General features: G+C 46.0%; 1 protein-coding gene across 2 annotated transcripts; it reads right to left on the bottom strand.

Moving 5' to 3' along the window:
- Nucleotides 1-418: 418 nt before the first annotated feature.
- Nucleotides 419-23,281, bottom strand: LOC121577879 (5-aminolevulinate synthase, nonspecific, mitochondrial-like). Of its 2 annotated transcripts, XM_045223713.1 has the most exons (12): nucleotides 23,122-23,281; nucleotides 18,595-18,815; nucleotides 18,479-18,504; nucleotides 17,921-18,109; nucleotides 14,658-14,792; nucleotides 11,039-11,258; nucleotides 10,145-10,329; nucleotides 7,797-7,976; nucleotides 6,990-7,154; nucleotides 3,338-3,606; nucleotides 2,385-2,547; nucleotides 419-1,781 (listed from the first exon to the last, which is right to left on the bottom strand). In XM_045223713.1, exons 2-12 carry the CDS (start codon nucleotides 18,792-18,794, stop codon nucleotides 1,621-1,623), a joined length of 1,893 nt encoding a protein of 630 aa, XP_045079648.1. In that variant the 5' UTR covers nucleotides 18,795-18,815; nucleotides 23,122-23,281; the 3' UTR covers nucleotides 419-1,620. The 2 variants fall into 2 exon arrangements, with proteins under 2 accessions (XP_045079648.1, XP_041747770.1); XM_041891836.2 differs by lacking the exon at nucleotides 18,479-18,504 and having other exon boundaries at nucleotides 18,581-18,815.
- Nucleotides 23,282-26,098: the final 2,817 nt, after the last annotated feature.

The following is a 26,098-nucleotide window of genomic DNA, read 5'->3' as shown; positions in this document are numbered from 1 at the left end:
CGAGATTACAAGACTATCATTTCTAATGTGTACTGTAGAAACCCTCTGGGATCCATCTTCAGATGCATTATAAATTCCACACTACGGGCCGGTTTCTTGGACACAGATTAAAAAACCTAAGAAGCATGGTGAATTGAGAATCTCATATAGCTTGCTTAGGCTGCATTTACACAAGCAGTCCAATTCTGATATCTTTTGACCAATCACATCTTTTTCCCCGAGCTGATCTTATTGGTCAAAAGACCAATCAGTAAAAAAAAATAAAAAGACCAGAATTGGTCTGCCTGTGTAAAACGCTGCAATAGCAGTGTTCGGGAAACCGGTCCTTAGAGTTATAAACACGTTATTGGGTTAGGACTTCAAACCAGATGACTCGAGTGTCTTTCATGAGACGTGACAATAACACAAAACACTCAACTTCTTTTACTCTCCAATTTATTTCAACCATATAGACCGGCGGTATTCAACTCTGACCCTACGAGGTCCCTGATTAGTTGGGATTAGAGGGGGAACATGGAGAAGAAGAAAAAATGCAGTGCAACTGGCTTCGAGGTCCAGAGATGAGTTTGAGGGATATAGAAGATCTGGTGCCCATGAAATACTCAATAAGTTATGACACTTATAAAAGACAATGTAGACAGATATACATTCTATGGATAGATCACAAATGGCACCCTATTCAGTGCACTACTTTTGACCAGAGCCCAATGGGCCCTGGACAAAAGTAGGGCACTGTAAAAAGGGAATAACGTTGCTTTCAAGACAACTGGGAACTCATGAAAAAAAAAAAAAAAGGTCAAACCATGACGTCAGTGATCCTCAGGTCAGAAAGTCAGAGCTCTAGAAAGATGCCTGAGTTTCCAACTTGGAACTTTGAGTTGGACGACCGTTCAAAACAATTTTTCCCCAGTCTGAGCTGAGGTTTTTTTCCCGCCGAGTTCCCAGTTGTCTTGAACGAACTGATGTCGGAAGTCGGATAGTTCCCAGTTGTTTTGAACGCGGCATATGGTACCATTTGTGAATACAGCTTATGACAGCGATAGTCGGTGAATGCCAAACCACCCCCTCAACTGGCCTCGCCCCTACCAACTCGCTCAGAGGGCCCTCCGTTGTCACGTGTTGCTGACAAAACTCTGAGGGAGACTTTCTGAGAGGGAATCAATAAACCCCATCAACTTCAGGACACACTCATGACTTGAATGATGCAATTCATGTTCCACATTCAAATAAAAAACAAACACGAAATTCAAATGAACAAATTTCCCGTCGTTTTACAAGAGATAAACAGTTAAATATTTAATTTGGCAGGTAATCCATTTGTTACATGTGTAAAGCTTTGAAATAAGACAAAAACAAAAATGAACGTGACGGATAATTAGGCACGCCTCTCCATTCTTTTGTATGAAATTGTGCAAACTCCAAAACACTGGCTTGGTCGAAGTGGCTATCGGAGAATCTAAATTAGCCCCCTTAACCTTCGATAATTTTCACTCCCTCAGCTTTGGAGCAGTTGTGCATATGGCGGAGGCGCATGTGAAAGCGCATTCTGTAGGGCAGAGGGAAGGGGGTGATTCGGGATTCAGGACAGAGGAATTGGGTTGAGTGTATTCTGTAGTGTCGTCATGCGTGAGCGGAGATGGGGTGGCTCAGGCCTCTGAAGTAAGACTTTTCTCTCTCAGTCATCAGCTCAAAGTGCAGCGGCTGCTGGCAGAAGTTACACTCTGCTGAAGAACGGGGCTTCAGAGGTAGACCGGACTCCTTCCACGTCTGAACCAGCTTCTCTGTAGAGGGGAAATAGTATTTTAAAAAACAGGGGTATCCAACTGTTAGATCCCCCAGCTATCAATAGCTTGCAGCCCATCTATGAGTTGCTCGTCAAGTAAGTACATACATTTTTTTTAACATGTGTTCCATCGCAAACTGTCATAAGCATAAAAGCTACCAGCTATCGAAGCCACATTGACAATATCCCACCCCTGGTTAGCCACTTTTGGCTAAACAGACATTCCTCTCTTGCTTAAGCACAATTAAAGGTGAATTACACTCAAATCTAAATGTGTTCTTTTTTTGTGGGGGGCGACCTCAAAATTGGTCTTCTGATGTGATTTAAGCATTGACATGTTCTCAAACAACGAAAATGTATGTTCTATCTACGAATAATCCTAATATGAGAGTAAAAATGAAAAGAAATCTAAAACCAGGAAAAATAAAAAACAGAATTCTAGAAAACACAAAAGATTTTGGGTTTGGTACAGCCAGTAGCCTGTGTTGCGGCTAGTGCTGATCACAACCCATGTTTAAAAAAACAGACCCCAAGAAACCCTTCACCGCAGTCATTTCCTGTTGTTTACTTGCTTGCTAGACCAAAAACACTGCTCTCTTACCGACGAAGTATGTCATCATCTGGGGGGTGTGGTGCGGCGTGGGGGCGATGCGTAGAAGCTCCTCCCCCCTGGCGACCGTAGGGTAGTTGATGGCCTGGACGTAAATGTTGTAACGGCTCATCATGACGTCAGACACCTCAGTGTTCTTCTCCGCATCGGACACCTGCAGGCCACGTCAAAATCACATTAAAATCAAATGGAAGATCATGTTGAGAACGTCAATCAATACTAATAAATGTTGAGGATGGGCGGCAGGTAGCTTAGTGGTTAAGAGCGTTGTGCCAGTAACCGAAAGGTCGCTGGTTCTAATCCCGGAGCCGACTAGGTGAAAAATCTGTCGATGTGCCCTTGAGCAAGGCACTTAACACTAATTGCTCCTGTAAGTCGCTCTGGATAAGAGCGTCTGCTAAATGACCAATTATTATTTTTAATTATTATGTCAATTAGTCAATATTAACCACGTCAAATCAATAAATGTTGAGGCTAATCAATACTATGCCGATCCAGATTAACAATTTTTATACGTTTTTAGTCAACAGTTAACACCATGACATCTCTAGGTGTCTAGCTGACAGACATGACCAGGAATTGTATCTGCTCAGGGATATCTCTGATAATTATCTCTGGGTCTTAATGATAATCATGTTACCACGTGCCGACTCCAGCCTCTCATGCGACCACATGTAAAATACCCAAATGCGATGGCTATGCGGGACAGGAATACACGTTCGCCTCGCGCAAAACTTTGGTGATGCAAAAAAAAACAAGAGGGCACATGTGTGGTTGTATTATGAACATCTGGGAATATCTGGCCACGGAAACATTTCTGGTTGGTCTCAGGGAAATGTAAAACAGTTAGGAATGAATGAGCAACTAATGAGCATGGAGGGCCTCAGAAGTTTCCGGACAAATTTCCAATTCACATTGGACAATAAAGTTGTACTGATTCTCACCCTGACAGGGATGATGTGAGAGGGGCAGTGGACGAGGGGCAGTCCAGAGTCCATGAGCATCTGCCTCAGCAGCTTGACGTTGCGTTGGTGTTTCCTCCGGAGGGCGCGGCCCTCCTCCCCTTTAAGGATGTGGATGGACTCGCGGGCACCGGCCAGCAGCATGGGAGGAAGAGACGTGGTGAATATGAAGCCTGCAGCGTAGCTACGGACCGTGTCCACCAGGGCGTCGGTACTGGCGATGTAACCTCCTACACAGCCAAACGCCTTGCCTGAAAGAACAAGATCATGTAAAAAATAATAATAATCAAAATCAGATTGTATTTGTCACATGCGCCGAATACAACAGGTGTAGACCTTACAGTGAAATGCTTACTTACAAGCCCTTAACCAACAATGCAGTTAAGAAATAATAAAATAACTATATAAAATAAAAAAGTTACAAATAATTTAAGAGCAGCAGTAAAAATAACAATAGCGAGGCTATATACAGGGGGTACCGGTACCGAGTCAATGTGCGGGGGCACCGGTTAGTCCAGGTAATAATGAGGCTATATACAGGGGGGTACCGGTACCGAGTCAATGTGCGGGGGCACCGGTTAGTCGAGGTAATTTGTACATGTAGGTAGAGTTATTAAAGTGACTATGCATAGATAATAAACAGAGTAGCAGCAGCGTAAGAGAGTTGGGGGGGGACAATGCAAATAGTCCGGGTAGCCATTTGATTAGATGTTCAGGAGTCTTATGGCTTGGGGATAGAAGCTGTTTAGAAGCCGTTTGGACCTAGACTTGGCGCTCTGGTACCGCTTGCCGTTCAGTAGCAGAGAGAACAGTCTATGACTTGGGTGGCTGGAATCTTTGACAATTTTGAGGGCCTTCCTCTGACACCGCCTGGTATAGAGGTCCTGGATGGCAGGAAGCTTGGCCGCAATGATGTACTGGGCCGTACGTACTACCCTCTGTAGGCCGAGCAGTTGCCATACCAGTGATGCAACCAGTCAGGATGCTCTCGATGGTGCAGTTGTATAACCTTTTGAGGATATGAGGACCCATGCCAAATCTTTTCAGTCTTCTTAGGGGGAATAGGCTTTGTCGTGCCCTCTTCACGACTGTCTTAGTGTGTTTGGACCATGATAGTTTGTTGGTGATGTGGACACCAAGGAACTTTAAGCTCTCAACCTGCTCCACTACAGCCCCGTCGATGAGAATGGGTGCGTGCTTGGTCCTCTTCTTTTTCCTGTAGTCCACAATCATCTCCTTTGTCTTAAGCACGTTGAGGGAGAGGTTGTTGTCCTGGCACCACAAGGCCAGGTCTCTGACCTCCTCCCTATAGGCTGTCTCGTCGTTGTCGGTGATCAGGCCTACCACGGTTGTGTCATCGGCAAAACTTAATGATGGTGTTGGAGTCGTGCCTGGCCACGCAGTCATGAGTGAACAGGGAGTACAGGAGGGGACTAAGCACGCACCCCTGAGGGGCCCCCGTGTTGAGGATCAGCGTGGCGGATGTGTTGTTACCTACCCTTACCACCTGGGGGCGGCCCGTCAGGAAGTCCAGGATCCAGTTGCAGAGGGAGGTGTTTAGTCCCAGGGTCCTTAGCTTAGTGATGAGCTTTGTGGGCACTATGATGTTGAATGCTGAGCTGTAGTCAATGAATAGCATTCTCACATAGGTGTTCCTTTTGTCCAGGTGGGAAAGGGCAGTGTGGAGTGCAATAGAGATTGCATCATCTGTGGATCTGTTGGGGCGGTATGCAAATTGGAGTGGGTCTAGGGTTTCTGGGATGATGGTGTTGATGTGAGCCATGACCAGCCTTTCAAAGCACTTCATGGCTACCGACGTGAGTGCTACGGGTCGGTAGTCATTTAGGCAGGTTATCTTAGTGTTCTTGGACACAGGGACTATGGTGGTCTGCTTGAAATATGTTGGTATTACAGACTCAGTCAGGGACATGTTGAAAATGTCAGTGAAGACACTTGCCAGTTGGTCAGCACATGCTCGGAGTACACGTCCTGGTAATCCGTCTGGCCCTGCGGCCTTGTGAATGTTGACCTGCTTAAAAGTCTTACTTCAATCGGCTACGGAGAGCGTGATCACATAGTCATCCGGAACAGCTGATGCGCTCATGCAAGTTTCAGTGTTACTTGCCTCGAAGCGAGCATTGAAGCGATTTAGCTCGTCTGGTAGGCTCGTGTCACTGGGCAGCTCGTGACTGTGCTTCCCTTTGTAGTCTGTAATAGTTTACAAGCCCTGCCACATCCGACGAGCGTCAGAGCCAGTGTAGTACGATTCAATCTTAGTCCGGTATTTACGCTTTGCCTGTTTGATTGTTCGGAGGGCATAGCGGGATTTCTTATAAGCTTCCAGGTTGAAAGCGGCAGCTCTACCCTTTAGCTCAGTGCGGATGTTGCCTGTAATCCATGGCTTCTGGTTGGGGTATGTACGTACAGTCACTGGGAATGACGTCGTCGATGCACTTATTGATGAAGCCAGTGACTGATGTGGTGTACTCCTCAATGCTATCTGAAGAATCCCGGAACATGTTCCAGTCTGTGCTAGCAAAACAGTCCTGTAGCTTAGCATCTGCGTCATCTGACCACTTTTTTTATTGACAGAGTCACTGGTGTTTCCTGCTTTAGTTTTTACTTGTAAGCAGGAATCAGGAGGATAGAGTTATGGTCAGATTTGCCAAATGGAGGGCGAGGGAGAGCTTTGTATGCGTCTCTGTGTGTGGAGTAAAGGTGGTCTAGAGTTGTTTTTCCCTCTGGTTGCACATTTAACATGCTGGTAGAAATTAGGTAGAACGGATTTAAGTTTCCCTGCATGAAAGTCCCCGGCCACTAGGAGCGCCACTTCTGGATGAGCGTTTTCCTGTTGATTTATGGCCTTATACAGTTCATTGAGTGCGGTCTTAATGCCAGCATCGGTTTGTGGTGGTAAATAGACAGCTACGAAAAATATAGATAAACTCTCTTGGTAGATAGTGGGTCTACAGCTTATCGTGAGGTACTCTACCTCAGGCGAGCAAAACCTCGAGACTTCCTTAGATATCGTGCACCAGCTGTTGTTTACAAATATACATAGACCGCCACCCCTTGTCTTACCAGAGGCTGCTGATAACACACCGTAAAAAAAAAAAAAAAGATCCACTTAGGCTCTTCCTCTAGATCAGGGAAATTAGCATTTAGCTGAAAGATACATTTATGGTTCACAACAAATAGAGCATCACCGGTTATTGGAGATTAAAATAGGCCTCCTTGGTATTCAACAGGTCTTGTTGTTGTGAAGCAGTTCTGCTGGCTTTCGTTCTGGTCATCTTGACATGGTTCTATTCTACCAAGACAAAGCAACAGATGATTGGCCTGCTGTGGTGCGTTTGTACTGATTGGTCTCTCAGCTGGCCCCAGGCTTTAGAGGAAAACTCAATGAGGGCTGTGGTCTCTTAGCAACAGGAACAGACTATAGTTCCTGATTCTCCAGTGTCCCATCAGGTGACAATCTGAACCTCTTTGGTTTCAGACAACCAAAAGAAACTCGACTACAGATGTCAAGAGAACTGATTTTTTTTTTTTACATTGTGCTGTTTGAGGGGGGGTAAATGCTGTTAACTAGTAGTCAATGGTGACATTTTGGACAGTGTTTGGTTTTAATACGGACCCAGTGTTCCAGAGATGATGTCCATCTTGTGCATGATGCCGTCCCGGTCACCGATGCCTCCTCCTCTAGCGCCGTACAGCCCCACCGCATGCACCTCGTCTACAAACGTGATGGCTCCGAACTCATGGGCCACGTCACACATCTCTTCCAGAGGACACACCGCACCTTTAAGAAAAAAAAAAAAAAAACTTTAAATTAGGCTTTTTTAAAAAAAAACAGGGTTTACAGTGGGACGCACCATACCTTAAAAAACAACAACAAAAGGGTTAATATCATAACTAATTTAGCAGGAGGGTTTTACACTAGGGCCGGAATCATACCAATATTTCTTCCATGTCAAAAAATTAAAACACAAAGTAGGCCAAACTGTTTGTTCTTTAAAGACCTGCTGTATGTAACAGTGGGATATAGCTTGGAAATCAATACATGTGACAAAATAATGATGTTTGTTTCCAACATTAGGGCTGTTTTCCTAAAGAAGTTAAATCCGCTTCGTGTTTTGCTTCCTTGCTACCGATACTAAACGAGTATCGCGATACTGACATTGTCCCTAAATTTACACATTTCTTCAACAGGGAACCAACAGTAAATATCATTTAACCAGTATTGGACATTTTAATACTGCCATTCAGGCTTCACTGAGTCAACTCCAGATAAGAACTATTCAGGCAAATAGGACTTGTAACGTTATATCATAGCACTGACGTCAACAGGATATTTCAGTTACACATCATAGGTCACGTTAAGGCTCTTCACATAGGGAATAGGGCTCCATTTGGGAAGCACACCAAGCACTACCCCACTCACCATCCATAGAGTGGACTGTCTCGAAGGCCACGATCTTTGGAGTGGACGGGTCTGACTTCAGCAGCAGATCTCTCAAGTGGTTGGGGTCATTGTGACGGAACACAAACTTCTTGGCTCCGCTGTTCCTGATGCCCTGGATCATGGAGGCGTGGTTCCCTGCATCAGAATAGATCTCACAGCCTAGCAAGAGAGAGGGGAATAAAACACCTGTTTAGTACCATTTCATGTTGGTCATTTAGCAGACGTTCTTATCCAAAGCGACTTAGTCAGTGCATTCAACTAAGGTAGACAAAAACACAAACACATATCGTAGTCATTAGCTTTCCTCAAAGCAAGCGAAGCCAGTCAAGCTTTCCTCAAAGCAAGCGAAGCCAGTCAAGCTTTCCTCAAAGCAAGCGAAGCCAGTCAAGCTTTCCTCAAAGCAAGCGAAGCCAGTCAAGCTTTCCTCAAAGCAAGCGAAGCCAGTCAAGCTTTCCTCAAAGCAAGCGAAGCCAGTCAAGCTTTCCTCAAAGCAAGCGAAGCCAGTCAAGCCCTCCTCAAAGCCATGACACAGATTCACTTTTTGATCCTTTGTTTATTCAGGAGATCATATTGACAACCTCTTTTGTGACGGACAATAAAAGCCTGTTTAGTAGAATTTTAGTACCCATTTAGTTCCATGATAACCCAGATTAATATGGTGTATGATACAATTAATAACCCTATTTTTTTACCTAGGTGGCTATGTTGATTGACATTTCAGTTCTATGGTCGTGATCCACAGAGAGCCAACATGGAGTTGGAAGTACAACCGCTGGAATCAACACCACCTGGTCTAGAGGGACTGATAAACCAGCACCTGACCTGGTCTAGAGGGACTGATAAACCGGCACCTGACCTGGTCTAGAGGGACTGATAAACCGGCACCTGACCTGGTCTAGAGGGACTGATAAACCAGCACCTGACCTGGTCTAGAGGGACTGATAAACCAGCACCTGACCTGGTCTAGAGGGACTGATAAACCAGCACCTCACCTGGTCTAGAGGGACTGATAAACCAGCACCTGACCTGGTCTAGAGGGACTGATAAACCAGCACCTGACCTGGTCTAGAGGGACTGATAAACCAGCACCTCACCTGGTCTAGAGGGACTGATAAACCAGCACCTCACCTGGTCTAGAGGGACTGATAAACCAGCACCTGACCTGGTCTAGAGGGACTGATAAACCGGCACCTGACCTGGTCTAGAGGGACTGATAAACCAGCACCTGACCTGGTCTAGAGGGACTGATAAACCAGCACCTGACCTGGTCTAGAGGGACTGATAAACCAGCACCTGACCTGGTCTAGAGGGACTGATAAACCAGCACCTGACCTGGTCTAGAGGGACTGATAAACCAGCACCTGACCTGGTCTAGAGGGACTGATAAACCAGCACCTGACCTGGTCTAGAGGGACTGATAAACCAGCACCTCACCTGGTCTAGAGGGACTGATAAACCAGCACCTCACCTGGTCTAGAGGGACTGATAAACCAGCACCTCACCTGGTCTAGAGGGACTGATAAACCAGCACCTCACCTGGTCTAGAGGGACTGATAAACCAGCACCTGGTCTAGAGGGACTGATAAACCAGCACCTGGTCTAGAGGGACTGATAAACCAGCACCTGACCTGGAGGGACTGATAAACCAGCACCTGACCTGGAGGGACTGATAAACCAGCACCTGACCTGGTCTGGAGGGACTGATAAACCAGCACCTGACCTGGAGGGACTGATAAACCAGCACCTGACCTGGTCTGGAGGGACTGATAAACCAGCACCTGACCTGGTCTGGAGGGACTGATAAACCAGCACCTGACCTGGTCTAGAGGGACTGATAAACCAGCACCTGACCTGGTCTAGAGGGACTGATAAACCAGCACCTGACCTGGTCTAGAGGGACTGATAAACCAGCACCTGACCTGGTCTAGAGGGACTGATAAACCAGCACCTGACCTGGTCTAGAGGGACTGATAAACCAGCACCTGACCTGGTCTAGAGGGACTGATAAACCAGCACCTGACCTGGTCTGGAGGGACTGATAAACCAGCACCTGACCTGGTCTGGAGGGACTGATAAACCAGCACCTGACCTGGTCTAGAGGGACTGATAAACCAGCACCTGGTCTAGAGGGACTGATAAACCAGCACCTGGTCTGGAGGGACTGATAAACCAGCACCTGGTCTAGAGGGACTGATGGGCACAGGGTGCTCTTTATTTTGGCACTACAATGTCTGTTAGTTCAGATGATGATGATGATGATTATTATTTTAGCTGGCCCTGTAAGTACAGTGTGTGTTAGTTCAGTACAGGTAAGGTGATATGGTTACCTGGCATCATCTTGGCCAGGGTGAACAGGGTGGAGTCATTGGCTACGAAGCAGGAAGTGAAGAGTAGCGCAGCGTCCTTCCCGTGGAGATCTGCCAGTTCCTGTTCCAGTTCCACGTGGAACTTACTGGTCCCAGAGATGTTCCTGGTTCCTCCAGCCCCGCTGCCGTGCTTCCGCAACGTCTCCCTGGAAACAACAACAACACCGGTTAACAACAGCCTCAGAACCATGATTACCCAACGTCACCCTGTCAACAACACCAGGCAACAATAGTAAAACAGGCCAATTACCATGTGTACACCTTCCCTGGGTTATTATCAGCTCTGTGTGGGCATCTATAGAAAGGCCAATGGGATAGGTAATTGGTCCTTAAATGAAACTAACGGTTTCTTTTGTCATGTCGCCTCAGGGAGCAATATAGCCCATTGATCTATCCATGGTTGTATTCAGCAGGCAATAAGAAAACATGTTCACTAGTTTACTCCAATTAGGGAAGGGGTGGTGGGGTTGGAAAGTAATAAAGGGAAATATATATATTTTTAAAGGATATGTGAATTTATATGTATGCATGTATGTATATGCGAGAGAAAAAAAACATATGGGGGATTGGAAGTGATGCAGACAATTACATTGATGGAAGTTACAATCTATCTGCAATATTAAAGCTGATCTACCCCCTAAAGAAGAAATAAATAAAAAATTTGAAAGAGTGAAACTGGGAGGTACTACTATCTGGGGGGGATATGCAAATTAAATTGGTTTCAAATGGGAAATAAAACAACCCCTTTCTATAGCCCTACTGAGCACGACCTGTCTGTCTGTCTGCGTCTGTATCCCTCTATCCATCCAACTATCCAGAAACGATCCACCCATCACCGGTTGTCCGGCTACTTACGTGATGGAGTTGACGACCCGTGGGTGTCTGCTCATGCCCAGGTAGTCATTGGAGCACCAAACGGACACGTCTCTCCTGTTGCTAAGGGAATCGGTGTAGTCGTCACCCATGGGGAAGTCAGTGGCCCGTCGGTTTACCGTCTTAAAGACACGGTACGTGTGGTCGCTCTTCTTCTCCTCAATCTTCCTCTCAAAGAACTCATCGTAGTGGAAGTTAGAGACTGCAGGGAGGAAGCAAACATGATTAGGAGTGAGGAGGTAATGATCACATTGAGTTGTCCAGTTTCAATCAAAGGTAAGAAGAGAACATGCTCAACTCTATCCTCTTTCATAACACTTTGAACGGTTTATTCAATGTTTCATAGTTGTGTGTGTGTAACCTAAAATGGGAAATAATTTTAGAATAAGGCTGTAACGTAACAAAATGTGGAAAGTCAAGGGGTCTGAATACTTTCCGAATGCACTGCATTACATTTTAGTCATTTAGCAGACGCTCTTATCCAGAGCGACTTACAGTTAGTGAATATATATATATATATTTTATTTTTATTTTTATACTGGCCCCCCATGGGAATCGAACCCACAACCCTGGCGTTGCAAACACCATGCTCTATCAACTGAGCTACATCCCTGCCGGCCATTCCCTCCCCTACCCTGGACGACGCTGGGCCAATTGTGCGCCGCCCATGAGTCTCCCGGTCGCGGCCGGCTGCGACAGAGCCTGGATTCGAACCAGGATCTCTAGTGGCGCAGTGCCTTAGACCACTGCGCCACTGTATGGGCTGCATGATGCGACTAAAGGCTATTGATGATTTGAGAAAGTTGCAAAAAAAAGGCCTTCCTTGCCTCTGGCTGCACAGCTGTGGTCTCCGGGATCATACTCTTAACAGGCTTTGGTTTTTCCATTTATATTTTCGAGGTTGGATGTTAGCACGTGGCTGGCCCAGTGCTCCATTCGTCTTCAGAGATGTGGAGGGTTAACGCCTTTAGTTGGCTCTCCTTATTTCATTTCTAAAAAGAACAATCCTTTATCTTCATCTTCCCTGATTTCATTTTGCTCCACTTTGTGGTTTGCTTCCTGTCTTTCAGTTTGGTGGGTTTTATTTTGGAGTTTAAGTTTGTTTGCCTCTTAAATGTAAAATGTTAAATGGGCAACTTTAGTGGGTGTCTTTTAGGTCCCAGTTGTTGTTGCTAGTTAACTTCCAGTGGACACCCCCATGAGTGTCTTTCAGAACCCCTCCTAAAACCCCACCCGTTTCATTTTGGTTGTTGTCAGAGACTTTGTTGGTTCCCTCTTCTGTTTTAGCACCATTTCTGGTTTTCTTGCTGGGGAACATCACAATATTTTCACCCATCAATTAATTTAAAAATCTTGTCTTTACTAATATGGATAATTTGTTTAGATTTAGGAATGGTCCATTATCCAAATGGGGAGGGGAAATAGGACAGGCCTTTGCTTTTCACTCGGGTAAGCCACTCCGGTTATTTCAACACACAAACCACTGTTTGAGGAGCATGCTCTCACTGCATGACAGATAATATTCCGCCCAAACTCTGTATGCCATGGGCTCTCCAACCCTGTTCCTCCAGCTACCCAGTACTCTGTATACCATGGGCTCTCCAACCCTGTTCCTGCAGCTACCCAGTACTCTGTATGCCATGGGCTCTCCAACCCTGTTCCCCCAGCACTCTGTATGCCATGGGCTCTCCAACCCTGTTCCCGCAGCTACCCAGTACTCTGTATGCCATGGGCTCTCCAACCCTGTTCCTCCAGCTACCCAGTACTCTGTATGCCATGGGCTCTCCAACCCTGTTCCCCCAGCTACCCAGTACTCTGTATGCCACGGGCTCTCCAACCCTGTTCCTCCAGCTACCCAGTACTCTGTATGCCATGGGCTCTCCAACCCTGTTCCTCCAGCTACCCAGTACTCTGTATGCCACGGGCTCTCCAACCCTGTTCCTCCAGCTACCCAGTACTCTGTATGCCATGTGCTCTCCAACCCTGTTCCTCCAGCTACCCAGTACTCTGTATGCCATGGGCTCTCCAACCCTGTTCCTCCAGCTACCCAGTACTCTGTATGCCATGGGCTCTCCAACCCTGTTCCTCCAGCTACCCAGTACTCTGTATGCCATGGGCTCTCCAACCCTGTTCCTCCAGCTACCCAGTACTCTGTATGCCATGGGCTCTCCAACCCTGTTCCTGCAGCTACCCGGTGCATAAATTTGCGAAACCAAGTGAAATGTGTTTGGGAACATCGATAGTAACGTTTTCACAACAAAACATATTTCCTCAAAAATGTAGACTCTTTCTGCGTGCTGGAGGAATTATTAAAGGAGAAGGGGAGGAGATGGAAACGCACGGTGCCGATATATTCTGTAGCTAAAGGTAATGTCATCCTATTCATTATATAAACATAAATGCCCTAATTACTAGGCTATTCAAATTCACTATAATTGGGTAGGTTTAATGTTAAGAGTATAGGCTATGTACTAAAGGCATCTTCAATCATTTTAAAATATATATTTTTCTAGCATGCGTAGTATGCGGTAGGGTATTTATTGTATAGAAGGCACAATCTTAATTTTAAGATGCATCAGCTCTAATATGCATATGGACGTTTTGAATTAATCGTCACCTTAGAAAGCGCTGTCCATTTCGTTGCGTTAGGCTTTGACACAACATCCACGTTTTCCCACTCAGTTTCAACCTGCTGTTCAACTTCTTTCTTCAAATTGATCATCACAGTGAGACTAGTTTTTAAAAGTACGGTTTTGTAAAAGTAAGGTTTTGTAAAAGTAAGGTTTTGATAAGTGTTTGATGTGATTTGCGATTGCATTTGCATTGATGTCAGAGTGTTTAGGGGGACAATAGAGCCCTGAGTACCAGGCCGTTAGCGACCCGATGGTTAGGGGGACAATAGAGCCCTGAGTACCAGGCCGTTAGCGACCCGATGGTTAGGGGGACAATAGAGCCCTGAGTACCAGGCCGTTAGCGACCCGATGGTTAGAGGGACAATAGAGCCCTGAGTACCAGGCCGTTTTATGACCCGATGGTTAGGGGGACAATAGAGCCCTGAGTACCAGGCCGTTAGCGACCCGATGGTTAGAGGGACAATAGAGCCCTGAGTACCAGGCCGTTAGCGACCCGATGGTTAGAGGGACAATAGAGCCCTGAGTACCAGGCCGTTAGTGACCCGATGGTTAGAGGGACAATAGAGCCCTGAGTACCAGGCCGTTAGCGACCCGATGGTTAGAGGGACAATAGAGCCCTGAGTACCAGGCCGTTAGCGACCCGATGGTTAGAGGGACAATAGAGCCCTGAGTACCAGGCCGTTAGCGACCCGATGATCATTAGCGAGTTGGGCATTACGAACATGTCCAGAGTGCATAAAATGAGATTACTGTGACTCAACGGTCACATATAATTTTACTGCGGTCATGTCTCATGACTGCCGGTCACTGCAACAGTCCTACGTGCAACACCATATTAAAGAAGGTGTTCCTAATGTTTTATCAACTCAGTGTAGACTCCATTGTGCATTATGTGCTCATGGCTGCGCAATGAATTTCCCTACAGGGACATTGAAGTTTAGTTTGAATAGTCTGGTCTTGTGACTCACAGCTGGGCATGTTCTCCTGCAGTAAATGGGACACCCTGGTTGGACGTTGCTTCAGAAGCTTCTTCATCAGATTGGTTCGGTCAAAACCTCCAGGCTTGGACGAACTGCTGACTAGCGCCTGGGCTGGGGTCACATCTGGAGAGAGAGAGAGACGGGTATAAGGCTGGGGTCACATCTGGAGAGAGAGAGAGGTATAAGGCTGGGGTCACATCTGGAGAGAGAGAGGGGGTATAAGGCTGGGGTCACATCTGGAGAGACAGAGGGGGTATAAGGCTGGGGTCACATCTGGAGAGAGACAGGGGGGGTATAAGGCTGGGGTCACATCTGGAGAGAGAGAGACAGGGAGGTATAAGGCTGGGGGTCACATCTGGAGAGAGACAGGGGGGTATAAGGCTGGGGTCACATCTGGAGAGAGACAGGGGGGTATAAGGCTGGGGTCACATCTGGAGAGAGACGGGGAGGTATAAGGCTGGGGTCACATCTGGAGAGAGACAGGGGGGTTTAAGGCTGGGGTCACATCTGGAGAGAGAGACGGGGGGTATAAGGCTGGGGTCACATCTGGAGAGAGAGACGGGGGGGTATAAGGCTGGGGTCACATCTGGAGAGAGAGAGACGGGGAGGTATAAGGCTGGGGTCACATCTGGAGAGACGGGGGGGTATAAGGCTGGGGTCACATCTGGAGAGAGAGAGGGGGGGAGGTATAAGGCTGGGGTCACATCTGGAGAGAGACAGGGAGGTATAAGGCTGGGGTCACATCTGGAGAGAGACAGGGAGGTATAAGGCTGGGGTCACATCTGGAGAGAGAGACGGGGGGGTATAAGGCTGGGGTCACATCTGGAGAGAGAGAGAGGGGGAGGTATAAGGCTGGGGTCACATCTGGAGAGAGAGAGAGACAGGGAGGTATAAGGCTGGGGTCACATCTGGAGAGAGACAGGGAGGTATAAGGCTGGGGTCACATCTGGAGGGAGAGAGACAGGGAGGTATAAGGCTGGGGTCACATCTGGAGAGAGAGAGAGGGGGTATAAGGCTGGGGTCACATCTGGAGAGAAACAGGGAGGTATAAGGCTGGGGTCACATCTGGAGAGAGACGGGGGGGGTATAAGGCTGGGGTCACATCTGGAGAGAGAGACGGGTATAAGGCTGGGGTCACATCTGGAGAGAGACGGGGAGGTATAAGGCTGGGGTGACATCTGGAGAGAGAGAGGGAGGTATAAGGCTGGGGTCACATCTGGAGTTTTACTATGACTTCAACAGTACATAGCTGGACGAACCAAGTCTCGGGCCCTGGGAAGCAAGATTTTAGAAGCCCGCCTCTTGGCATCGGAGAGAAGATTTAGCAGTTTAAGTTAAATTCCTGCAATGCTTTAGAATTTTTTTTAAATAATAATATATATATATATATATATATATATATATCTCCTGCAATTCTACACATTTGCCATGAGGCAGAGAGAAAACGTTGCAGTTTTAAAGATTAAATTACAGCATTTATGTAAAAAGTATTGAGTTGAAAAATGTAAAATTGGTAGAGTACTGCAGTGGATACCAATATCCCTCAGAGCCTCCCAGGCCCATGTTGCCCAGGGTTAAGAACATCAATTGTAGATTAATAATATTACATTACACCCTCTAAACTTATTCCACGGATCCCTTGTCCAAAATGCATTTAATCTGTTATGAATATTCATAAAAATAAAAATACATAAAGGTAACAAAATATACAGTACCAGTCAAAAGTTTGGACACCTACTCATTCAAGGGTTTTTCTTTATTTTTACATTGTAGAATAATAGTGAAGACATCAAAACTATGAAATAACACATAGAATCATGTAGTAACCAAAGAAAGTGTTAAACAAATCAAATTATATTTTATATTTGACATTCTTCAAATAGCCACCCTTTGCCTTGATGACAGCTTTGCACACTACTTCTTAATGCGTTTGAGCCAATCAGTTGTGTTGTGACAAGGTAGGGGGGGATATACAGAAGATAGCCCTATTTGGTAAAAGACCAAGTCCATATTATGGAAAGAACAGCTCAAATAAGCAAAGACAAATGACAGCCCATCATTACTTTAAGACATGAAGGTCAGTCAATACGGAACATTTCAAGAACTTTGAAAGTTTCTTCAAGTGCAGTCGCAAAAACCATCAGGCGCTATGATGAAACTGGCTCTCATGAGGACCGCCACAGGAATGGAAGACCCAGAGTTACCTCTGCTGCAGAGGATAAGTTCATTAGAGTTACCAGCCTCAGAAAATGCAGCCCAAATAAATGCGTCACAGAGTTCAAGTAACAGACACATCTCAACATCAACTGTTCAGAGGGGACTGTGTGAATCAGGCCTTGATGGTTGAATTGCTGTAAAGAAACCACTACTAAAGGACACCAATAAGAAGAGACCTGCTTGGGCCAAGAAACACGAGCAATGGACATTAGACCGGTGGAAACGTGTTCTTTGGTCTGGAGTCCAAATTGGAGATTTTTGGTTACAACCGCTGTGTCTTTGTGAGATGCGGTGTGGGTGAACGGATGATCTCCCCATGTGTATTTCCCACCTTAAAAGCATGGAGGAGGAGGTGTTATGGTGTGGGGGTGCTTTGCTGGTGACTTAACCAGCATGGCTACCACAGCATTCTGCAGCGATACGCCATCCCATCTGGTTTGGGCTTAGTGGGACTATCATTTGTTTTTCAACAGGACAATGACCCAACACACCTCCAGGCTGTGTAAGGGCTATTTGACCAAGAAGGAGAGTGATGGAGTGCTGCATCAGATGACCTGGCCTCCACAATCCCCCCCGACCTCAACCCAATTGAGATGGTTTGGGATGAGTTTCGGACGGCAGAGTGAAGGAAAAGCAGCCAACAAGTGCTCAGCATATGTGGGAACTCCTTCAAGACTGTTGGAAAAGCATTCCAGGTGAAGCTGGTTGAGAGAATGCCAAGAGTGTGCAAAGCTGTCATCAAGGCAAAGGGTGGCTATTTGAAGAACCTCACATATAAAATATATTTTGATTTGTTGAACACTTTTTTTGGTTACTACATGATTCCATATGTGTTATTTCATAGTTTTGATGTCTTCACTATTATTCTACAATGTAGAAAATATAACAAATAAAGAAAAACCTTTGAATGAGTAGGTGTCCAAACTTTTGACTGGTACTGTATGTATATTATTTATTGTTTGGGTCATGTCCCCTGACCCCCTGAAGTATCGACCCCTGCAATAAAGCTCCAGGTAGTTTAACCCATTGTGTACCTCTCTGGACGGTGCGGACCTCCTGCACGTCCTCCTGCAGCTGGATGCTGGCCTGGCGCACCACACCGCTGTTCTGGCCCATCTCAGCCGCCAGGAAGGGGCACTTGGAGGCCCCCGAGGCCTGGCCAGAGGGGGGCATGGGGTGGGGGTGGACCTGAGGCAGCTTGGTGGTGGTGCCCCCATTGGCTCCTAAAGGACAGAAGATACTAGGGTTAGGAGACTTAAGATACAGATCTTTAAACCTACACAATACTATATGAATAGGGTCAGGGGGGTTTTCCTAATGATGGGAGCCGGTTGGAAAAACATAGCCCTAGAGATTTTTCCGACCAGGGAAACCTTGGGGCCATAATTCATATGTTAACCTAACAACCCATTACAGTCTATGACCAGATCACTTACCCTTCTCGGCTTGATGTCTGGGCTGAAGCCACGGTGTCACCAGATCACTTACCCTTCTCGGCTTGATGTCTGGGCTGAAGCCACGGTGTCACCAGATCACTTACCCTTCTCGGCTTGATGTCTGGGCTGAAGTCACGGTGTCACCAGATCACTTACCCTTCTCGGCTGATGTCTGGGCTGATGTCACGGTGTCACCAGATCACTTACCCTTCTCGGCTGATGTCTGGGCTGAAGCCACGGTGTCACCAGATCACTTACCCTTCTCGGCTGATGTCTGGGCTGATGTCACGGTGTCCTCAGCCTTCTGGAAGCTAGCTGAGGAGGAGCAGAGGGAACGGGCCAGAGGCTTGGAGGCCAGGTCCATCATCACAGGACATTTCTGGGCGTAGACCACCAGGGACGTCCGGGCCTGCTGGAGGAAAGCTTGGGGCACGCGGGACAGGAACGGGCAGCGGCGAATTATAGTCTCCATCCTTCCAACGACTGTTCAAGCCTGAGGAAAACAAAAGAGGAGTTTAGGACAACGTCTTTCCTTATCTCGAGTCAGACATTTTATGGGTGCTAAGGTGCACATGCCTCCATGTGTCCGTGTCTTTCTATCATGTGTTTGATACGAGTCTTGTCCCGTGTAGCTCAGTTGGTAGAGCATGGCGTTTGCAACGCCAGGGTTGTGGGTTCGATTCCCACGTGGGGGGGGGGACCAGTATGAAAAAGTATGAAAATGTATGTACTCACTAACTGTAAGTCGCTCTGGATAAGAGCGTCTGCTAAATGACTAAAATGTAAAATGTCTTGTCCTTAAAACAATTTCCCAAGTTGGAGCCAACAATAAAGTTATACTATACTCTACTCTGAGTGAGAAGGTCATAGGGCCGTGCTGCCAAAACGGGCTGTGGAATAGGAATATGCCAGCTCCATAGGAAACTAATGGAACAGATGTGATATTTCTAAAAAAAACTGTTTTTGTTATTATGGAGTATTGTGTGTAGATAATGAGGGGGGGGGGACAATTTAATCCATTTTAGAATAAGGCTGTAACGTAACAACATTTGGAAAAAGTCAAGGGGTCTGAATACTTTCCGAAGGCGCTGTATGTAAAAGGATCAAAAGGGGATTGGATGCACGTTGTAAAGACACGCCCCTCAAGATTAGAGTGGAACTGAGAGAGAGATCGTTCTCCACCGAGTTTATAAAACGGTAAAAAGCGCAGCAGGGTAGCGCTGTTTTAAATACAACGTCAACAAAATGGAGGTTGCGGTTACTCCCGTCCCCGTTGCAGAACGCAGCCTTTTGACAGCATGCACTACAGTTGATTTAATCCACACTAGTCCCCACGTTTGGTCATTGGCATTCAGGCTGTGACAACGAAAAGGCAGCAGACAGACAGACAGTATGTTTTAGCAGGAAGTTCGGTGACCTGATGTGTGTAACTGAAAATCATTTTGTAAAAAAAGATTGTGAACCCAAAAGTGTAAGTTTGATTCTAGAGGGGGTACAATAAATATAAAATAGTTTGGGTAGAGTGTAGGGGCAGATTAAGGTAATATTTTCTTCAGGAGATTTTATTAGCTATTTAAATTATTTAGTCTGATCAGTGGAATAATTCTCATTCTTAACAATGGACTATAATATAAATATAAATACTGAGCTTGTCAGCAACGACAGTACTGTGTTATTGTATTATTCCACTTCCCAGTTCTGCATAATCACATTTGAAATCTGATATGCCTACTTCTGTCTTTGAAAAATTTATTATATGAGGCTATGCATTTTTTTGCAGCCATTCATGGACAGTTTTGAATGTCATGCAAATAAGCATTGGATATTAAAATGCTCCAGGAATCAAAAATAAAATTTGACATTTTAGTATTGTGCACATGCTAGACAGAGATGGTAGGGGGACTCCCAACTCATAAATGCATCATATTGTGTCTATGTCGAGTATGATGATGGCAAGGAATAACTAGCCTTGGTTTCTCCACTGACTGCCTCGCCTGGTCCACCAACTACTTCTCAGATGGAGTTCAACGTGTCAAATCGGAGGGCCTGTTGTCTGGACCTCTGGCAGTCTCTATGGGGGTGCCACAGGGTTCAATTCTCGGGCCGACTCTATTCTCTGTGTATATCAATGATGTCGCTCTTGCTGCTGGTGACTCTCAGATCCACCTCTACGCAGACGACGCCATTTTGTATACATCTGGCCCTTCATTGGACACTGTGTTAACAAACCTCCAAACGAGCTTCAATGCCATACAACACTCCTTCAGTAGCCTCCAACTGCTCTTAAACACTAGTAAAACTAAATGCATGCTTTTCAATCGAACGCTGCTGGCACCCGCCCACCCGACTAGAATCACCACTCTCGACGGGTCTGACCTAGAGTATGTGGACAACTACAAATACCTAGGTGTCTGGTTAGACCGTAAACTCTCCTTCCAGACTCACATTAAGCATTTCCAATCCAAAGTTAAATCTAGAATCAGCTTCCTATTTCGCAACAAAGCCTCCTTCACTCATGCTGCCAAACATGCCCTCGTAAAACTGACTATCCTACCGATCCTTGACTTCGGCAATGTCATTTACAAAATAGCTTCCAACACTACTCAGCAAATTGGATGTAGTCCATCACAGTGCCATCCGTTTTGTCACCAAAGCCCCATATACTACCCACCATTGTGACCTGTACGCTCTCGTTGGCTGGCCCTCACTACATATTCTTCGCCAAACCCACTGGCTCCAGGTCATCTATAAATCACTTTTAGGCAAATCCCGCCTTATCTTAGCTCATTGGTCACCATAGCAACACCCACCCGTAGTATGCGTTCCAGCAGGTATATCTCACTGGTCATCCCCAAAGCCAACACCTCCTTTGGCCGCCATTCCTTCCAGTTCTCTGCTGCCAATGACTGGAACGAACTGCAAAAATCTCTGAAGCTGGAGACACTTATCTCCCTCACTAACTTTAAGCATCAGTTGTCAGAGCAGCTTACCGATTACTGCACCTGTACACAGCCTTTCTGTAATTAGCCCACCCAACTACCTCATCCCCATATTGTTATTTACATTGTTATTTATTTTGCTCATTTGCACCCCAGTATCTCTATTTACACATCATCTTCTGCACATCTATCACTCCAGTGTTAATACTAAGTTATAATTGTAATTATTTTGCACTATGGCCTATTTATTGCCTTACCTCCATAACTTACTACATTCACACACACTGTATATAGATTTTCTATTGTGTTATTGACTGTACGTTTTTGTTTATTCCATATGTAACTCTGTGTTGTTGTTGTTTTTAATCGCACTGCTTTGCTTTATCTTGGCCAGGTCGCAGTTGTAAATGAAAACTTGTTCTCAACTGGCTTACCTGGTTAAATAAAAGGTGAAATAAATAAAACAATTTGAAGGATCTTCAACTAGCAGGCATAAACCACCTGAATATTCATTTGATTTTCTTGAAGGTTGGGGGATCTTGAGAAATTAATTGTTATAACAAGAAAATGTTCAAACACCCTCCTGGAGAGACATAGCTCTGGGTTGACCAACCCTCCTGGAGAGACATAGCTCTGGGTTGACCAACCCTCCTGGAGAGACATAGCTCTGGGTTGACCAACCCTCCTGGAGAGACATAGCTCTGGGTTGACCAACCCTCCTGGAGAGCAAGCAGGATTTTCTTCCCTCCCTATTTAAAAAAAGAGATAGTTCACCCAAATGACAAAATATAAAATGTTTGTGTCCTTACTTTGAAAGCAGTCTATGGACAAGTAGACTGCAATCTATGATTTGGTTACCCTCTGGCATCCACCATTAATATTAACATTTCCTGTGCAGAGCCTTGGTGTAGTGGTAACACTCCCAGGCAAATGTTGCACAACTTTCCACCTGAGAACAGCGACCATTCATTCCCTGCTTCCAACCTTCCCACTGTTTCTAGCATTTACCCGTCTCCCCCTCCTATTTCATTACTGTCCGAAGAAAGTTTCAAACCACCTAAAAAAAAAAGTACAAAATATTTGCATACCCAAAAAAACTCAAAGTAACAAAGTCGTCGAATTTTAAATTTTATGTCATTTAGCAGACGCTCTTATCCAGAGCGACTTACAGTTAGTGAGTGCATACATTTTTCATACTGGCCCCCCGTGGGAAACGAACCCACAACCCTGGCGTTGCAAGCACCATGCTCTACCAACTGACCTACACGGGGACATGAGTGTTCATTTAATGTTCAAAGTATCCTGAATACACCTCATTTCCCACCCTGGTCATAGGCCTAAGCAATGTCAAAATACATAGAATTGCAGGAAATGAGCTTTAAAACAGTAAGATCTTCCTGAGGAAGGACACCCAGTCCCCAGTCTAGAGATTGTGCCAGGGGGCAATGAAATTCACATAACAAATCCCACTCCAAACTTTCTTCAAAACTTGGCAGCCGTGATACAAGTATTTTACAAACTAGCTACATTCCTGTGTAATCTGAGGAGCCAAATCAAGTCACGCAAACCGAAAATACCGTCAATCGTGCGTAAATAATTCAACCCCCCAGTCATAATCTTTTTAAATCATGAAAATGTATCCACTCCATATGGATACCAAGTTTCATAGCTATACCGACTGTTTTAGTAACTACTTACATTTCAATGTCATCGTTACCCAATGAATACCGCTAGCTAGATCTTCATTTAGCCAAGCGGCTAGAAAATGCCCCGGTTTGCCCCCACTAGCATGCCGGTATCTGGCTAACCCAAGACCGAGGAACTAAGGACGAAAAGGAGGCTATATCTCGTTTTACTTACCTCGATATGCTTCGGATCACCCTCTCACAAACTACGTAAAAAAAAGCTAGCTTGGCTTGGAAAAGATCTCAGCGCTGTTTCGGTGTAAATATAAAAACTCTAATAGTTGATATAACTACTGTTTCGTTATCCTGCACTGAGGACGAACGAAAGGACAAGGTTACTGCAACCGGTTTATAAGACCGAACGGGAATTCAACTATCGCGAGAGGAGACGTGTGTACGTCATAGCACCCGGACAGTCCCCCATTGCCCCCAGAGAATGTTCCATTATGTCAAAAGCAACATGTGATTCACATCCTCAGTCTTCTTTTGCAATATACGACGAGTCTACGCTGTAGCTAAACATTTACATGTAAAAAAAAAAAAAAATTGTACAGGTAAACACAATTTTGACGTGTAAACATTTACGTGTCAATTCTACTTAAAACAAAATGTATGATGAGGAGCGTATCCACTTTTATTTGAAAACTGATCATTTCACAATTTGAAAAGCAAAATATATGTACTCTCAGTTCACAAATCTCCCGAAATGTACTCTACCAGTACGCACTGTAAATGTCACACAAATCAAAGTGTGTCACATGCGCCAAATACAACGGGTGTAGACTTTACCTTGAAATGCTTGCTTACGACGATGCAGAGTAAAACAATTAAAATAATAGTTGTTCGTGTAATTGTTGACTTGGGGAAAAAAATATTTAAAGAGAATGGTCCTATGTTGTATTTGTAGTACAATAACATTGTATTCACTTCACTACACACAGTCTGACCTTCCATCATGGGCCAAATGTGTTACTGAATGAAGATTGTGAAATGCTGAACCAAAGGACTTTGTTGTGGAGAGTGCTCCCTCTACTGTTAGTTCTGCAATAAAGCAACACAGCAACGCTGCATGATGTGTCCTTATTTGCGCTTGACCAACTACATTTAGGAGGATATTCTGGATCATCTTCTGGTATCATAAACATTGAACCGCTGTAGTTTACAACAATTATAATTTCTAAAGTGGAAGTTGGGAGAGTTATATTTGAGTGTTTCAGTGAAACGTAAGTGAGGGAGGCCCCGCTCTCTCGCTTTCCCAGATGTTTAGTTAATTCCGATCTCCTTTGCATTATTGTAGCCTTTTCTGTAGCCTGTCAACTATGTGTCTGTCTATCCCTGTTCTCTCCTCTCTGCACAGGCCATACAAACGCTTCACACCGCGTGGCTGCTGCCACTCTAATCTGTTGGTCCCTGCGCGCACGACCCACGTGGAGTTCCAGGTCTCCGGCAGCCTCTGGAACTGCCGTTCTGCGGCCAACAAGGCAGAGTTCATCTCAGCCTATGCTACCCTCCAGTCCCTCAACTTCTTGGCGCTGACGGAAACATGGATTACCACAGAAAACACTGCTACTCCTACTGCTCTTTCCTCGTCTGATCATGTGTTCTCGCTACTCTCTCCTCTTCCATCCTATCATCTCTTCCCTCTGCTAAATCCTTCTCCCTCCGATCTCCTGATTCTGCCTCCTCAACCCTCCTCTCCTCCCTTTCTGCATCCTTTGACTCTCTATGTCCCCTATCCTCCCGGCCGGCTCGGTCCTCCCCTCCTGCTCCGTGGCTTGACGACTCATTGCGAGCTCACAGAAGAGGGCTCCGGGCAGCCGAGCGGAAATGGAGGAAAACTAGACTCCCTGCGGACCTGTCATCTTTTCACTCCCTCCTCTCTACATTCTCTTCCTCTGTTTCCGCTGCTAAAGCCACTTTCTACCACTCTAAATTTCAAGCCTCTGCCTCTAACCCTAGGAAGCTCTTTGCCACCTTCTCCTCCCTGCTGAATCCTCCTCCTCCTCCCCCTCCCTCCTCCCTCTCTGTGGATGACTTCATCAACCATTTTGAAAAGAAGGTTGACGACATCCGATCCTAATTTATTAAGTCAAATTACACCGCTGGTCCTGCTCACATTGCCCTACCCTATGCTTTGACTTCTTTCTCCCCTCTCTCTCCAGATGAAATCTTGCGACTTGTGACGGCCGGCCGCCCAACAACCTGCCCGCTTGACCCTATCCCCTCCTCTCTTCTCCAGACCATTTCCGGAGACCTTCTCCCTTACCTCACCTCGCTCATCAACTCATCCTTGACCGCTGGCTATGTCCCTTCCGTCTTCAAGAGAGCGAGAGTTGCACCCCTCCTCAAAAAACCTACTCTCGATCTCTCCAATGTCAACAACTACAGACCAGTATCCCTTCTTTCTTTTCTCTCCAAAACTCTTGAGCGTGCCATCTCTAGCCAACTCTCCTGCTATCTCTCTCAGAATGACCTTCTTGATCCAAACCAGTCAGGTTTCAAGACTGGTCATTCAACTGAGACTGCTCTTCTCTGTGTCATGGAGGCTCTCCGCACTGCTAAAGCTAACTCTCTCTCCTCTGCTCTTATCCTTCTAGACCTTTGATACTGTGAACCATCAGATCCTCCTCTCCACCCTCTCCGAGTTGGGCATCTCCGGCGCTGCTCACTCTTGGATTGCGTCCTACCTGACAGGTCGCTCCTACCAGGTGGCGTGGCGAGAATCTGTCTCCGCACCACGTGCTCACACCACTGGTGTCCCCCAGGGCTCAGTTCTAGGCCCTCTCCTATTCTCTCTATACACCAAGTCACTTGGCTCTGTCATATCCTCACATGGTCTCTCCTATCATTGCTACGCAGACGACACACAATTAATTTTCTCCTTTCCCCCTTCTGATAACCAGGTGGCGAATCGCATCTCTGCATGTCTGGCAGACATATCAGTGTGGATGTCGGATCACCACCTCAAGCTGAACCTCGGCAAGACGGAGATGCTCTTCCTCCCGGGTAAGGACTGCCCGCTCCATGATCTCGCCATCACGGTTGACAACTCCATTGTGTCCTCCTCCCAGAGTGCAAAGAACCTTGGCGTGACCCTGGACAACACTCTGTCGTTCTCCGATAACATCAAAGCGGTGACCCGATCCTGCAGG

The sequence above is a fragment of the Coregonus clupeaformis genome, chromosome 12, assembly GCF_020615455.1.
Source record: "Coregonus clupeaformis isolate EN_2021a chromosome 12, ASM2061545v1, whole genome shotgun sequence".
Taxonomy (NCBI): domain Eukaryota; kingdom Metazoa; phylum Chordata; class Actinopteri; order Salmoniformes; family Salmonidae; genus Coregonus; species Coregonus clupeaformis.
This window is presented reverse-complemented; position numbering and strand designations above follow the sequence as displayed.

What these genes read in the sequence shown, in the direction of transcription:
- LOC121577879 (XM_045223713.1), bottom strand. Translation starts at nt 18,794, where the DNA reads ATGGAGACTATAATTCGCCGCTGCCCGTTCCTGTCCCGCGTGCCCCAA. An exon ending in CTCACATCATCCCTGTCAGG is followed by an intron (nt 2,548 to 3,337) that starts GTGAGAATCAGT and finishes CGTGGCCTGCAG; the next exon opens with GTGTCCGATGCGGAGAAGAA. An exon ending in GATGATGACATACTTCGTCG is followed by an intron (nt 1,782 to 2,384) that starts GTAAGAGAGCAG and finishes TCCCCTCTACAG; the next exon opens with AGAAGCTGGTTCAGACGTGG.